This window comes from Bufo bufo, chromosome 2 (assembly GCF_905171765.1).
Source record: "Bufo bufo chromosome 2, aBufBuf1.1, whole genome shotgun sequence".
Classification (NCBI taxonomy): Eukaryota; Metazoa; Chordata; class Amphibia; order Anura; family Bufonidae; genus Bufo; species Bufo bufo.
Genome location: NC_053390.1, coordinates 707,965,840 through 707,983,091, shown reverse-complemented (window position 1 = coordinate 707,983,091; position 17,252 = coordinate 707,965,840). Strand labels below are relative to the sequence as shown.

General features: G+C 40.6%; 1 protein-coding gene across 1 annotated transcript in view; it reads right to left on the bottom strand.

Moving 5' to 3' along the window:
- The window catches only part of KLKB1 (kallikrein B1), a 130,058-nt gene extending 113,055 nt beyond the window's left edge, over positions 1 to 17,003 (bottom strand). Inside the window, exons 1-4 of the mRNA XM_040418761.1 lie at positions 16,920 to 17,003; positions 16,751 to 16,809; positions 15,799 to 15,958; positions 14,495 to 14,601 (exon numbers count right to left, since the gene is read on the bottom strand). Coding sequence (XP_040274695.1) covers positions 14,495 to 14,601; positions 15,799 to 15,958; positions 16,751 to 16,808 — 325 coding nt within the window. The 5' untranslated portion in view covers position 16,809; positions 16,920 to 17,003. The remainder of the gene's footprint in view (positions 1 to 14,494; positions 14,602 to 15,798; positions 15,959 to 16,750; positions 16,810 to 16,919) is intronic.
- Positions 17,004 to 17,252: the final 249 nt, after the last annotated feature.

The window sequence follows — 17,252 nt, the reverse complement described above, 5'->3', positions numbered from 1 at the left end:
GTGTAAAAAAAAAACAGTCCAGCAAAATTTGCTTTCCAAACACCATATTGCATTCCTTTCCTTCTGCGCCCTGCCGTTTGCCCGTACAGCAGTTTACGACCACATATGGGGTGTTTCAATAAACTACAGAATCAGGGCCATAAATATTGAGTTTTTTTGGGCTGTTAACCCTTCCTTTATAACTGGAAAAAATGGATTCAAATGGAAAAAAGTGAAATTTTGAAATGTTATCTCTATTTTCCATTAATTTTTGTGGAACACCGAAAGGGTTAACAAAGTTTGTAAAATCTGTTTTGAATACCTTGAGGGGTGTAGTTTCTAAAATGGGTTCATTTTTGGGTGGTTTCTTTTATGTAAGCCTCACAAAGTGACCTCAGACCTAAACCTGTCCTGGAAAGCCTTCTAACGTCCCCAAAAATTAAAATGGCATTCACAAAATGATCCAAACATGAAGTAGACATAATAACTTTTTTGGGGGGTATTACTATGTATTATAGAAGTAGAGAAATAGAAATTTGGAAATTAGCTAATTTTTCAAAGTTTTTAGATAAATTTAGAATTTTTTTCTAAATAAATTATATTTTTTTTACTCTATTTTACCAGTGTCATGAAGTACAATGTGTGACGAAAAAACAATCTCAGAATGGCCTGGATAAGTAAAAGCGTTTTAAAGTTATTCACACATTAAGTGACACTGGTCAGATTTGCAAAAAATGGCCTGGTCCTTAAGGTGAAAATGAGCCCAGTCCATAAGGGGTTAAAATCGAAAATCTGCAAAAAAAAAAAGTGAAATTCTGAAATTTCACCTCTATTTTGCTTTAATTCCTATGGAATACCTAAAACATTTCTAAAACCAGTTTTGAATAGTTTGAGGGGTGTCTTTTCTTAAATGGATCATTTATGGGCTGGTTCTATTATGTAAGCCCCCCAAAGTGACTTCAGAACTGAACTGGTCCTTAAAAAAGTTGACTTTGGAAAGTTTCCTAAAAATTAAAAAAATTGCTTCTAAAATTCTAAACCTTCTAATTCTAACATCCTAAAAGAATAAAATTACATTACCAAAATGATGCCAACATAAAGTAGACATATGGGGAATGTTAATTAATGAATATTTTATTAAGATCACTATCTGTCTTAAAAGCAGAGAGATAAAAATTTAGAAAACAGCGGATTTTTCATTAACATTTGGATTTTTTTATAAATAAAGGTAAAACATATTGACTCAAATTTACCATTAACATGAAGTACAATGAATCACGAGAAAACAATCTCTGAATGGCTTGGATAAGTAAAGGCGTTCCAAAGTTATTACCACATAAAGTGAGACATGTTAGATTTGCAAAATTAGGCCTGGTCAGGAAGGAGGTAAATGGACCGTTCTGGAAGTGATTAAGGAAATGCTGCAGGAAACAAGCAGCTGTGGCCAGGGCTGAAAGGAAACACTGGCAGAAGATCACCACAAGGGTAACATTGAGGAGAGCCAGTAGGGTGGACACAAGCTATCAGTTCTTTGAAATGTTCAGAGTTCACGATATGGAAAGGGAGGGACTGTAGTACCAGCAACTTGGTCAGGTGCACGTTCAGCTTTTGCACCTTTTGGATAAGTGCACGAATACTGTTGTCTTTTTGCCATCGCCTCGGTGATCGACTGCTGGTGAAACATGTGATGAGGAGTAGGAGAAGGAAGAATATCAGAAGCACTATAGACGAAGGGAAGGCATTTTACTCCCACCTCTGTGCTGACTGCCTGCCGCTGCCTTTATGAACCCGTGCACTGTTAGTTGTTTCTGGACAGGTAAGCCCCTGAGTAGCAGATGGTCTACCCTGGGCATGTTTGGCTCCAGATCTCCCACTGCTTCTGCCCTGCTGGCTCATCAGCACCCTGCTGCTGTCTCATGTGCCTGCTGCCACCTTCACCCCATGATGATGATGCCCTTCTTCACCCAGCTCCCACATGCGATCGACTACTTCATCATCCACTACTGTCTGTTCAACACTTATGTCACCCTCACCAGTCTCATGGCCATGTCCCTGACCGCCCGCAAAACATACTCCCACCCAACTGTCATTATCGCTAGTTGCATGCCTAAGGGAGGACGCAGCAGACCTCTCCTCCAAGTGTGTGCTGGCCTGTAGCTGCTGACTGTCCTTACCAAGCTTATCCTCCCTGAAAAGCAAAGCAGAGCTGGCAAAATGCATTACTTAACAAACAGAAGCAGCAAAAGAAAGAGGCAGTTACAGGACAGGTGAGGGCAGAGAGGTTGTTCCTGGGCCATGCCAACTAAGTGTGATGTGAGAGGAACCCACTGATTCCTGGCTGTGTGTATCTGTTGTCAACAGAGATGATGTTGAAGAGCGAGTCAACCATTCCAGTACAGTTGCACACTAAGTCTATGTATAACAGAACAGATTAAATATGAATGGAGCAGCAGATCATCTAGGTAAACGCGCCTATATATAAGACCACCTAATAAGTCTGATGCACACTAAGTCTGTGTATAACTGAACAGATTAATTATTAAATGGCGCAGTAGATGAATATGGTACATGCGTCTATGTATTCGACTGCCTGTTGACAAAGAGTCTGATGCAAAGTAAGTCTATGCATAACAGAACAGATTAAGTATAAATGGCGCAGCAGATGAACTAGATAAACGTGCCTACATATTGGACCGACTGTTTACAATGAGTCTGATGCACAGTAAGTCTATGCATAACAGAACAGATTAAGTATAAATGGTGCAGCAGATGAACTAGGTAAACGCAACTATATGTTAGACCACCTGTTGAGACTAAGTCTGATTCACAGTAAATCTAAGTATAACAGAACAAATTAACCACCTAACTGTTTTGCAGAGTCCAGCTGGGGCAGTGGAAAAAGTACTTAACTGTTCTGCCCCAGCTGGACTCAGGCAGAAAGTGAACGAGGGAGGGCTGCTTTAGATGCTGCTATCTCCTGAATGGTAGCAACTAGAAACATGAAACTGGTCTTGTTTTAAATCCGGCATTAATAACAGCATTAGTCCAAGCAACAGAGGAGAAATCATTGTTAGAAATCGAGTCTGGAATAATGGTGGATAAAACCTGCTTTTACTTTCACTTTCAGCTTCACAGTATCCCAATTTCTATCAGTGATATCTTCCCATGTACATTGCTGTCATTCTGGTACCAAATCAGAGATATGAGCAGTTAAAGCAGCCACCCCCACCCCCCTCTCAGTCTGGAGGAGAATGAGGAAGCAGCTGCAGAGCTGACAGGCTGTAGGAGGAAAGGAAAAATAATAAAAATATATAGAAATTTGACATTATAATCATTGTAGTGACCCAAATTAAAATTATATTATTTTTACCACACTCTGAGCACTGTAATTTCCACAAGATAATGTAAATATTGGTGTTTTTTTATCTTTCCCCCTAAAAAATAAAATAATAAAGTTAGTTTATATATATATATATATATATATATATATAGACAACGAAAGTTCAGGGCAGCACACCTAGTAGTAGATGAATGGGTGCCAGCGATGAAAACACCTTACCAAGGTGTGTAATACAGAAGGAATAAAGACACTGCAGCACATCCGTTGGTGAAAAAGTGTGAACCTTTATTCACCCTTGCGACGTTTCAGTCCACTTGCTGGGACTATTCTCAAGCAATGCATCATACAAAACTGTGGGTTTTTATGTGGTCATATCAAATTAACATACATAAGTGACAATAAATTATACAAAAAATGTGCAAAGAAATATCTCGCATATAAATGAGAAAAACATCATGCCTGGAAGACAACATAATCAATACAGATATTCATGTAAAAAACATTCAGGTACTGTGATTATTCAGTAGCATAATATAATACACAAGTGGCAATCAACTATATATAATAATCATCACCTGTGTCAGTGCAGATGTAAACAGACCCAGCATGGAATCGGGCGAGCTCAATGGCAGGAGGAAACACTGTTGCGGATAACACCGCGTGAATACGGCGTCCCGGAACTGAAGCTGCGCATGTCCATGATGTCACTCCAGGGATAATCACATGATCCCCTGCGAAACATGGAACTGTGTCTGCGCATGTCCGTGAGGTCACCCTGGGAATAATCACATGATCCCATATGGAAGCATCATCTGACACGCCGCATAGCAGTTTATTATAGTAAGACGTCTGGTACTAATACAAGCGGATTTTATCAATGTATAAATCAAAAGCAGCGGCTAATAAATCAGGATGTGACACCCCGGGTATAGTATCGGGTGACGTGCTATCTTGCGATGCACTGTCATCCGAAAATTGTGAGTAGAGGAGGAGGAGACCAGCGGCAGCCGTTGTCCTCCCATCTCGCTCACCTAGTTATAACCCTATCATTTATATACAAGATATTTCTTTGCACATTTTTTGTATAATTTATTAATTGTCACTTATGTATGTTAATTTGATATGACCACATAAAAACCCACAGTTTTGTATGATGCATTGCTTGAGAATAGTCCCAGCAAGTGGACTGAAACGTCGCAAGGGTGAATGAAGGTTCACACTTTTTCACCAACGGATGTGCTGCGGTGTCTTTATTCCTTATATATATATATACAGTCATGTGAAAAAATTAGGACACCCTTTGAAAGCATGTGGTTTTTTGTAACATTTTTAATAAATGGTTATTTCATCTCCGTTTCAACAATACAGAGAGATTAAAGTAATCCAACTAAACAAAGAAAACTGAAGAAAAGTCTTTTCAAGATCTTCTGTAAATGTCATTCTACAAAAATGCCTATTCTAACTGAGGAAAAAGATAGGACACCCTCACATGTATTCCCTCTTAAATTGGCTCAGATCTCACACAGGTATATCACACCAGGTGCACATAATTAGTAGATCGTTACTCTGCATGTTGAATGAGGCTTGCCCTATTTAAACCTCAGACATTTAGTTTGGTGTGCTCCTGACTGTTGAAGTGAGAGTGAGCACCATGGTGAGAGCAAAAGAGCTGTCAGAGGACTTCAGAAAAAAGATTGTAGCAGCCTATGAGTCTGGGAAGGGATTTAAAAAGATCTCAAAAGATTTTGAAATCAGCCATTCCACTGTCCGGAAGATAGTCTACAAGTGGAGGGCTTTCAAAACAACTGCCAACATGCCCAGGACTGGTCGCCCCAGCAAGTTCACCCCAAGAGCAGACCGCAAGATGCTAAAAGAGGTATCCAAAAACCCTAAAGTGTCATCTCGAGAACTACAGCAGGCTCTGGCTACTGTTGATGTAGAAGTACATGCCTCTACAATCAGAAAGAGACTGTACAAGTTTAACTTGCATGGGAGGTGTGCAAGGAGGAAACCTTTGCTTTCCAAGAGAAACATCGAGGCCAGACTGACATTTGCCAGCGATAAAGTTGACAAAGACCAGGACTTCTGGAATAATGTTCTTTGGACAGATGAGTCCAAAATTGAATTATTTGGACACAACAGCAGAGGACATGTTTGGCGTAAACCAAACACAGCATTCCAAGAAAAGAACCTCATACCAACTGTGAAGCATGGAGGTGGAAGTGTCATGGTTTGGGGCTGCTTTGCTGCAGCAGGACCTGGTCAGCTCACCATCATAGAATCCACGATGAATTCTACTGTGTATCAGAAGGTGCTTGAAGAACATGTGAGACCATCAGTTAGAAAATTAAAGCTGAAGCGGAACTGGACCATGCAACATGACAATGACCCAAAACATACTAGTCAATCAACCAAAGATTGGCTGAAAAAGAAGAAATGGAGAGTCCTGGAATGGCCAAGTCAAAGTCCAGATTTGAATCCCATTGAGATGCTGTGGGGTGACTTGAAAAGGGCTGTACGTGCAAGAAACCCCTCAAACATCTCACAGCTGAAAAAGTTCTGCATTGAGGAGTGGGGTAAAATTTCCTCAGACCGATGTCGAAGACTGGTAGATGGCTACAAGAACCGTCTCACTGCAGTTATTTCAGCCAAAGGAGGTAACACTCGCTATTAGGGGCAAGGGTGTCCTATCTTTTTCCTCAGTTAGAATAGGCATTTTTGTAGAATGACATTTACAGAAGATCTTGAAAAGACTTTTCTTCAGTTTTCTTTGTTTAGTCGGATTACTTTAATCTCTCTGTATTGTTGAAACGGAGATGAAATAACCATTTATTAAAAATGTTACAAAAAACCACATGCTTTCAAAGGGTGTCCTAATTTTTTCACAAGACTGTATATATATACCCCAAAATGGTTCCTAAAAAAAACCTACAACTAATCCCGCAAAATAAAACATTTAGAAGAAAAAAATTTAAAGTTATGACTGCTAGAACACAATGGGGGAAAATATTATTGGTCCTTAAGGCTAAAATTAATTATGTCACTAAGGGGTTAAAAATGCAATAGTGTTCCCTGAGTTGTGCGCCAACAAGATTTACTTCAGACACACATTAAAAATCTCCAATAAAAAAGTGACATTTTTGGAAGGATTTTAACGTAACTGTTAAGAGGTTAAGAATGAATGGCTCAGCAGATGAACAAGATACACATGGTGATTACACTGATCCTGCACTGTCCCTGTAGTCTCCCTATGCTCTCCCTACAGTGTGTAAAAACTCTCCCTACGATCTCCCTACACTGGCCCTATCCAATATTCTACAATTAAAAGGTTTGTTAACCACTGTTCCTAACACAGAGCACTTCTGTCCCTATGCTCAGCTCACAGTAAAACGTCAAAGACCGGGTGGGATGAGGCTTTTATAGGGCTGTGACATCACAGGGAACGGCTATCTGCTGATTGGCTGGCTGTACGGCATTATGGGTCATATCACAATTCTGTGCTTCTTCCTTTCACTTTGCAACACATGTATCCACCATTTTAGGAAAAAACTGATTTGTTACTATGAAGCGTGAGGAAATTCAGATTTGTGGCAAATCAAATTTTTCTGAAATTTAGATCAAATTCAATTTGTTTCATTTTAATTTGCTCAACACTAGTGAGGACCATATGTAGGTTCTTATGGTTACCAGCAGTAATTTATTAACTTTAAGGTATTGAGTCGGGTAAGGCTTTTTTTTGTATATTAATCTGGGGTCTAATTCCATGACTAACATATCCTGCAGATCAACAAATAGGTTTAGTATCCTAAAGTTTTTTTTCATAAGTGACTGCTGGTCTGATCATGCTGGATTTGGAAGCTAATGTTAATATAGTAGATGATCACTGTTTGACAAATATGTAGGTTTAGTAGTTGCCTTGTTAAGTAATAAGTGAGCAAGAATTTACTTTCGGAGTTAAAGTATATTAATCATTAACCTTGTTAAACATACAAGTCAATAGAAATGTATGATCTATGTATAAGCTAGTAAATTAGGGATGTGCTTGTCTACAGCGGCATTATATACACAGCCATCCTGAATTGTAACTTTTAAACTAGTTAAGTAAAATCTAGTATAAAAAGTTGTATTTTAGCATGTTAGACATTTTAATAAGACCTTTATTTACAAGATTTCTTTTTGCAAGATAAGTGTTTATTGCTGGAGATTTCTTGCACAATTCATTGTAATTGAGAAAGCCAGTCAGATAACTAGTGAAGTATCTTCAAGAAAAAATATAAAAAGTCCAGTTGCTCTGACTTATTACTGATATACCACAACCTGGATGAATACAAAAGAAATTAATATAAACCATATGAGAACACCAGAGATTCCCAAATGGCCGATGCTAATATGTTACATAGTGACTTAAAAATCTACTGTGTGCTATCTTTATGACAGGTCCTTGCAAGGCATGCGTCATAGAGACTCCTATTTGGTCAACCCTTTTTAGTCTTGCATCTTCATTAATGATGACGAGTGGCCCAGTTTCTGGAAATCCTAATGAACAGCTATTATCAATAAGGAGTATAGCAGATGCTGTAATATTACTAGGCACCTTTGAATGGTTATACATATTGACAGTTGCTCTTTGCATCATCTCTCCTCCTTATCTAGTGAGATGTTTGAGGTGAGGTCCAGACTTTATATTATGTTAAAAAAAGATACATGGATAAGGGTTGTCCTAATGAGGAATCTGTTACCTCCGGCAGGGACTATTAATTGCAGTAATATACACTGCTCAAAAAAAATAAAGGGAACACAAAAATAACACATCCTAGATCTGAATTAATTAAATATTTTTCTGAAATACTTTGTTCTTTACATAGTTGAATGTGCTGACAACAAAATCACACAAAAATAAAATAATGGAAATCAAATTTTTTAACCCATGGAGGTCTGGATTTGGAGTCACACTCAAAATTAAAGTGGAAAAACACACTACAGGCTGATCCAACTTTGATGTAATGTCCTTAAAACAAGTCAAAATGAGGCTCAGTAGTGTGTGTGGCCTCCACGTGCCTGTATGACCTCCCTACAACGCCTGTACATGCTCCTGATTAGGTGGCGGACGGTCTCCTGAGGGATCTCCTCCCAGACCTGGACTAAAGCATCTGCCAACTCCTGGACAGTCTGTGGTGCAACGTGACGTTGGTGGATAGAGCGAGACATGATGTCCCATGTGCTCAATTGGATTCAGGTCTGGGGAACGGGCGGGCCAGTCCATAGCATCAATGCCTTCATCTTGCAGGAACTGCTGACACACTCCAGCCACATGAGGTCTAGCACTGTCTTGCATTAGGAGGAACCCAGGGCCAACCGCACCAGCATATGGTCTCACAAGGGGTCTGAGGATCTCATCTCGGTACCTAATGGCAGTCAGGCTACCTCTGGCGACCACATGGAGGGCTGTGCGGCCTTCCAAAGAAATGCCACCCCACACCATTACTGACCCAATGCCAAACCGGTCATGCTGGAGGATGTTGCAGGCAGCAGAACGTTCTCCACGGCGTCTCCAGACTCTGTCACATCTGTCACATGTGCTTAGTGTGAACCTGCTTTCATCTGTGAAGAGCACAGGGCGCCAGTGGCAAATTTGCCAATCTTGGTGTTCTCTGGCAAATGCCAAACGTCCTGCACGGTGTTGGGCTGTAAGCACAACCCCCACCTGTGGACGTCGGGCCCTCATATCACCCTCATGGAGTCTGTTTCTGACCGTTTGAGCAGACACATGCACATTTGTGGCCTGCTGGAGGTCATTTTGCAGGGCTCTGGCAGTGCTCCTCCTGTTCCTCCTTGCAAAAAGGCGGAGGTAGCGGTCCTGCTGCTGGGTTGTTGCCCTCCTACAGCCTCCTCCACGTCTCCTGATGTACTGGCCTGTCTCCTGGTAGCGCCTCCATGCTCTGGACACTACGTTGACAGACACAGCAAACCTTCTTGCCACAGCTCGCATTGATGTGCCATCCTGGATAAGCTGCACTACCTGAGCCACTTGTGTGGGTTGTAGACTCCGTCTCATGCTACCACTAGAGTGAAAGCACCGCCAGCATTCAAAAGTGACCAAAACATCAGCCAGGAAGCATAGGAATTGGGGGTGTCTTGCTAATTGCCTATAATTTCCACCTGTTGTCTATCCCATTTGCACAACAGCATGTGAAATTGATTGTCACTCAGTGTTGCTTCCTAAGTGGACAGTTTGATTTCACAGAAGTGTGATTGACTTGGAGTTACATTGTGTTGTTTAAGTGTTCCCTTTATTTTTTTGAGCAGTGTATGAATAGTCCACCACCTGTACTATGTCATGTGCCTGCAAACAAGAACTAGAAAACATTAAAGTGTAACTATCATTTCATTTTATATTCCCTAAGGGTATAGTACACCCTGCTGTATAAGTGCTTTTGTGCTTTAAAATTTGATCATTTTCAGTTTTACCTGCTAATAACTCCCACAAATGCATGCTACTTTCCTATTCAGCAGCTCTCATCTCACAGCGTTGCCATGTGCAGTCCGTCTTCTCAGTATTATGACAAGAGACGGATGAGCTCTGGAAGGAGGAGCTCAACCCTGACAGCCTGGAGCTGGGCTGAGGCCAGTGGCATGCCCAGGGGGGGGGGGGCGGTCCGCCCCGGGTGCCATCTCTCAAGTGGTGCCAGAGCCTAGAAGTAATGAGCGTTTACATCAATATAGGTGGAAGCATTTATTGCAGGAGCACAGGGAGCTGTGGTCCTGTCACTCAGCTCCTGCGCTCTGTCTCTCCCGCACTAAATGGTGAAGCAGGAAGGCTTCTCCCTACTCCACCATTCAGCCTGCAGACACAGATCGCGCTGCCAGCCTGTGTGGGCGGAGCCTTCAGCCCGGAAATCTGCATAAGCTCCACCCACACAGTGCTGCAGAGCAATCTGTGTCTGTAGGGGAGAGAGGACTGTGAGCTTCAGGAACGGGACAAGGTGAGTAGGTACTGTGTTTTTTTTATTTAACAGAGGGCATTTCTACCATGGTGGGGGCACAGAGGGTATTCCTACCATGGAGGGGACAATGAGGGCAAAATTACTACAAAGGGTGAACAGAGGGCATTACTACTAAAAGGGGCAAAGAGGGCAATACTACTACAAAGGAGCACAGAGGGCAATACTACTACAAAGGGCATTACTAGTATTATGGGGCACAATGGGTATTACTACTATGGAGGGGGCATAATGGGCATTACTACTATTAATGGGATACAATGGGCATTATGACCATGAAGTGGGCACAATGGGCATTACTACTGTGAAGGAGGCACAGTGAGCATTATTATTATGAAGGGGGCACAATGGGCATTATTACTAATAAGGGGGCACAATGGGCATTACTACTATGAAGGTGCACAATGGGCATTACTACTTTGAAGGGAGCACAGATTGCATTACTACTGTGAAGGAATACTGAAGTGGTCTATAGGACCAAAAATCCCTTTAGGGGTCTCTAACTAATATTTAAAATCTTATCTTTATTAAGTTCATTTTGAGACAAACACACACAGAAGAAAAAAAATAACTATTTAAAAATATCAGTATGCAGTGAGGTATAAAGTGATTAATTGTATCACTACTGGTTGCTGACTCCAACCCACTCCTTACTACTCAATGCCTTTGGGGTGCATAGACAGTGGTGTATTCCAATTGGAACTATCGTGATATGGGATCTAATTAGTTCTATAGGAACCCCTAGTTGGTTAATATCATCCAACTTTTATTAATGGGGATGGTTGTCACTATATTTGCTATATTGTTGATAAATCTTCCTGGAGTCCCCTTGTTAGAGGCTCCACCATCTATATAGCATTTGTGTCAATATGGGAGGACAACTCCTATTTAATCCCCATGCAAGGGGTTGCAATTATAGCAACAATGTTACTGTCTCTTTGAGTATACTACTGTGAAGGGGCACACAGAGCTTTACTCTTGTAAAGTGGGTGGGCATAACTGTTATGGGGCAGTGAGTGGGCATTATTACTATGAAGGTAAACAGAGGGCATTATTACTGGTATGGGGGCACAGTGAGGGCATAACTACTCTGAAGGGGCACAGAGGACATTACAACTGTGAAGGGGGCACAGATAGGGCATTACTACTTTGAAATGGGCACAGAGAGGGCATAACTACTGTGAGGGAATCACAAAGAGGGCATAACAACTGTGAAGGGGCACAATGAAGGGATAAGTACTTTAAATGGGCACAATGTGGGCATAACTACTGTGAAAGTTGTACAGTGAAGGCATAACTACCTTGAAGGGGCACAATATGGGCATAACTACCATGAGAGGGCACATATCTGGACAAAACTACTCTGAAGGTTGTACAATGAGGGCAATACTACTGTAAGGGGGTACAATTTTTTAAAGTATTGGTGGGGGGTGCCAGAGAAAGGACCGGCCCCGGGTGCCAAACCCCCTAGGCACACCACTGTCTGAGGCAGAAAGTGGAGGGGGGAGGGATGCTTTAGATGGTAATATCTTCTTAATGGTTGCAGCTAGAAATATGCAACTGGTCTTGTTTGAAAGCTGACAGTCCAGGTAGGCTTTCATACAAGACCAGAATGATAGCTCTAGAAACAGAGGAAAAACAAAGGAAAAATCACTGTTAGAAATGGAGTAGGGAATAATCGAGGGTAAAATCTGCTTTTACTTTCACTTTCAGCTTCATTCACAGCATCCCAATTTCTATCATTGATATCTTCCCCTGTACTGACCAGATTTATGTCATTCTGGTATTGTCTGAAAGCTTGGAATGTCAGCTGGTACCAAACCAGAGATATAAGCAGCTAAAGTAGCTCTCTGTCCCCTCCCTGTCAGTCTGGAAGAGAATGAGGGACAGCTGGCTATTAACAGGTTAAAATAAATGCCTACTGATTTAATGTAATTCCAGGGCTTGTCTCTGGTTAGCTGTATGTGAGGATACACACTGCTCTGGGTACTGTGGGAAGTTATCTGTGTTCTGATTGGCTCTGCTTGTTCATGTGAGGAGAGCAAGGGCTTATAGGAAGTGAGGGAAATACAGGATGGCCTCAAGGAAGGGCAAATATCATCACAGGAAGTGCAGCAGAGGCCATATTAGGAAGTTGCTGAAATAGAGGCACAGAGAAATATGGTTGCTAAGGGCTGAATACAGACATCAGAAAGGTAAAATTAGCTGAAGAATGCAGCTTCATGAATATCTTTCCTTCAGCATTACATATGTTAGGAATTTCATTTTTGGTAGTGAAATGGCAGGTACACTTTAAGAGTCCCCTCAAAGTATTCCAGTGCCAGTCTGTGGACACACAGTGGGGGAAACGAGCATGTAAATGGACATAGACATGAGTGATCAGGAGTCAGTGGGATCAGGGCTATTCATGTAGTACTGCACTTAATAGGCCTTGGGGGGGGGAGATTCTCTTTACAGTTATAGCTTGTTGAAGACACAACTGAGTTAACCCATCTACCATTAGTGATGAGCGGCAGGGGCAATATTTGAATTTTCAATATTTTGTGAATATTTTGTAGAATATTCGTCATATATTTGCAAATTCAAGAATTCGAGATTATATTCTTGATTGTGAAAATCGGCAATGTAATATTCGCGTAATGCGCACGAAATACAGGCGTGGGTCACTTATGCTAACTTTTTCAAGCTGGTATAAGTTTCGTAATACGAATATCCGCGCTCAACTATGTCTACCATGTCTGAAGGGGTTATGCCATTATTAATGTAAAGCATGAAAATCTGGTGTCATATGGTACATGGCAGTATCTTTCTAAAAAACTTAGAACCATCCTTGTACCTCACATGTATCCAGAGATCTCCCTATTGATTGCTCTGCTAGATTTACTTCAAGCTAGCAGCTTAGGGGGCTTGCATTTTTTTAGCGGGCATGTCCTTCCTACTGCAGCTGCTACTGCAAGAACTGAGCATGTGCTTCCATTTCAGTGAGCAGGACAGAGAAATTACAAAAAGAGCAAACAGCAGGTGGCACTGTACTGATAGATTTTTAATTACATGCAATTACAAAAGTATTCAGATCCAGGTGGTGGTTTGAAAAATTTAGAATCTTTTTCGTGGAACAATCCCTTTAAGTTCTAATGCCACCAAAGCTGTTCCATTGTTTGGAGGAATTGAGGGAGGTGGTGAAGTATAGCAGGTGCTACAGAGCTAGGTTCCACACAGGGGAATCCTCTGTTCACTATATCTGATGGCTACCTGGCTCATTCCATAATATGTAAGACTGGTTTAAAGGGAGTCTTTTAGCAGTTTTGACCATGCTAAACTGCTAACAGCACTATGTAGGGAAATAAGAGAGTAGGACAAACATGCCTTAGCGGGGCTTTTATCATCAAGAGTAGGGCGCTGCTTGCTGCTGTCTGCACTGAACTGCTTCGGAGTCCTTCCTCTCTACTCTGAGTGATAGTTTTAGCATCCAACAAGGACACCACTACAGCTGTCACTCAGAGGAGGAGCTGTAAAATAGTTTAATTCAGAGAGCAGAGAACACTTCATAATGAAGCTCTGCCTCCAGTGCACTGAAGGAGCAGAATCTGGCAGAATAAAACTTCATATTCACAATACTCCTAATAATAATAAACCTCCACAACAGGTATGTTTTTCCTGCTCTCCTCATTCCTTTATGTAGTGCTGTCAACAGTTTATCAAGGTAACGGCTGCTGACAGACATATGCAAGCTAATTTTCTAGTATTATTAGTATTGAACATAAATTATTTTACACAAATAACCCAAGCATATGCAAACAAAATAGAAATATCTGCCGAAATTAGTGACACTAATATGATATAAACTTTCACTATCACTGGTACAAAAGGAAAAAATAAACAGTATGTGTGAAAGAGACAACCAGTCAGAAATTGGTGTAAAATATTAATGCACTAGTACGCTAATCAACCACATCACATAGCAGAACCCAGGCAGATCACAAGGCATGATGAAAGAAAGGTATATTAGAAATCTCAGAAATTCAAACTGGTCAATGTTAAAGGCAAGATTACATGCTGGAATTTTTGCACACTGTGGGCTATTTCATTGGTGCAAATACACCAGCTAGATGACGGGTGATTCTCTTTACTAATATGAACATTGCTAGTAGGATATAATAAGGAAAGTTCTCACCATAAATTTTTTTTGTGCAGTGTTTTAAAGAATGTCCTGAAATGGTTCCTGGTGTCAATACTTTTTGTAAATGTAATGTTGCACTGTCCTTCAGAAAACAAGCAAACCTGAGGAATTAAAAATATTTTTTTTTTATCTGTATTTTTAAAGCTGTCCTATGACTTCTATTTGGTTCAACATTTGACATGGAGAACACTGAATAACGGAAAATAAAACTATATTGTACAGTGTATGTGCACGTGTATTATTTCCTCACTGTGTGGACAAATAGACTTTGGCTTTCAGAGCAGGTTGGAGCTTTAATATTCATTTTAACAGCTGAAGAGCTGGGTACATATTCTCATGTTACCACTCAACCTTAGGGCTCATGCACACAAATGTATTTTCTTTCCGTGTCAGTTCCGTTTTTTTGAAGACCGTATGCGGAACTATTCATTTAAAAAAAAAAACTGAAGGTACTCCGTTTGCAGACTGCAAAATACATACGGTCGTGTGCATGAGGCCTTAGGGAGTATTCAGATGGTGCAATTAGGTGCAGTCAAAACAACATCAAAATCTACATTATAAAAAAAATGCATAGCTTTTGATGTAGTTGCAGTTTTAACAGGTGAAACATATTGCTGTAGCAGTCACACGTTGACCACTTCCTGTGCCCCACTTATTCCTAATATTGGGAAAAGCCTTTAAAATTTTATACCTGTAAAAACTGCAACTGGATCGAAAACCATGGCAAAACTGCATGTGGTTTTACCAATGTGTTTTTATTAACTGCACCCCACTACACAGTCTGAATACACATTTGTGTGGCTGAATTTATTTATTTCAATATAATAATTACCAATTGTGACCTCCCCTCCCACCCCCAAAATCCACCTCTTAGTTTTAGGGTTTTCCAGGAGTTCAATAATAATGACCTATCCTCAGGACAGGTCATCAACATCTGAACTGTTGGGTACCAGCTCCCAGCACCCCACCAATCATATGTTTGAAAATTAGCTCTCTGACCTCTTTAATCAGCTGATTGGCGGGGGTGCTGGGAGTCTGACCCCCACCAATCAGCTACTGATGACCTATCCTTTAACATGAGAAGATGAATACTCTACTTTATTTAAATATAGTAATATAACATATCTTTATATACTGTACAGGTTAACATGTCTGTTGAATGCACGATTATAATTCCTATTCCTAACTTTATTATGTACATGCCTACTGGTAATAATGTCGATCTTTTTATAGCAATTGTAAGAAAAGGGAATGTTCAAAATAAGAACAACTCCAGTCTATGCGCCATGTTGTCTTACCTTTCATTTTCATTTGGCCAGCTTTCTGCTAGATAAGTAAACATCAAGCAACGTGGGTTGAAGGTACAGACCATCTGGCAATATTCAACATCTGGAGCAAACACAGTACCCAGGTCTCCTCCTTGAAGGAGCACATCATGTTCGAGTCCAGGTACACAATCTAGCATAAGGGAACAAGCAGTATTATTGCATGTATGTACAGTCTACATTAAAGAGATTGTAGCTATTAGTACAACATTGTCTTCACTTGATACAACTATATCCATTTCTCAGCTGAGAGAAGGACTAGCTTTATAGGGTTTTAGCCTTTGCATAAAAACAAGAATATTCTTATTCATGAACAGAAAACACCTGAATGGTTTAAAAGGGTTTTCCGAGATCTTTTTGTTAATGACCTATTTTCAGCATAGGTCATCAGTATCTGATCAGTGGGGGTCCAACACCTGGGACCCCCATCAATCAACTGTTTGCAAAGACACCGGCGCTCGTAGTGGCGCCACAGCCTTCTCGTGGCTTTCCCTAGGCCAGTGACGTAATGTTCATTAATCACATGGCCTAGGCGCAGCTCAGCCCCACAAGAACAGCCACTATAAAATGCACAGCGCTGTGCATGATGAGCTGAGCTGTGCATGATGAGCTGACTGTGGGCTACTGCGAATGCCGATCCTGAGTGTCAGACCCCCACCGATCAGATACTAATGACCTGATATGTCAGCAGTAAAAATATATTCAGAAAACCCTTTAAAACAAAGCGAATCATAAAGTTCCAGAACTGTTTATTTATATAACGAACAATAAATAATCATTATTAATATAAAACTAGAAAATAGAAAACCCTTTGCTTCATATTTGCTCTCACTTTTTATCTAACAGTCGAAAAGCAAAAGGTCAATAATAAAAGCATTTTCATATCATTAGTTAGTATTCACTATATCATTCAATGTTACTTTACCTCCACAAGCCACGTCAAACAGCAGGAGAAGACTTGCCACAGTGTAATAAAATGTCATCCTGCAATAGAGTATAATGGATGCATAAACTCTCTACAAACATCATCCATTTATCCTATATTACCGAATTAAACAGAATCATTTCAAGCAGAGGTGATGTATATAAAGTACCTGATCTGTGCAGATTTCTGTCCTTGGGCTGTGTCTGGGGCATCTCACTGGATACCAAAGCTTTTTATGTTTAAATTGTGTTACAAAATTGTGTATTTAGCCAAAGTTTACCTATGATGAAGTCCAATGCTCGGTTTTGCAATAGGGCTAGTTACTTAAAAAAAAAAAAAAAAACACTGCACTGCATTTGAGAACTGTTACACAGGCAGTCTTGTCTGCTCTGTTACTTGCATAATGCTAATGGCACACAGATGCCCTTGGGCGTCTTTAACAGGTACTTTTGGTGGAATTTTTTTCTTTTTCTTCTAAGGCCTCCTGCACACGAACGTGCGC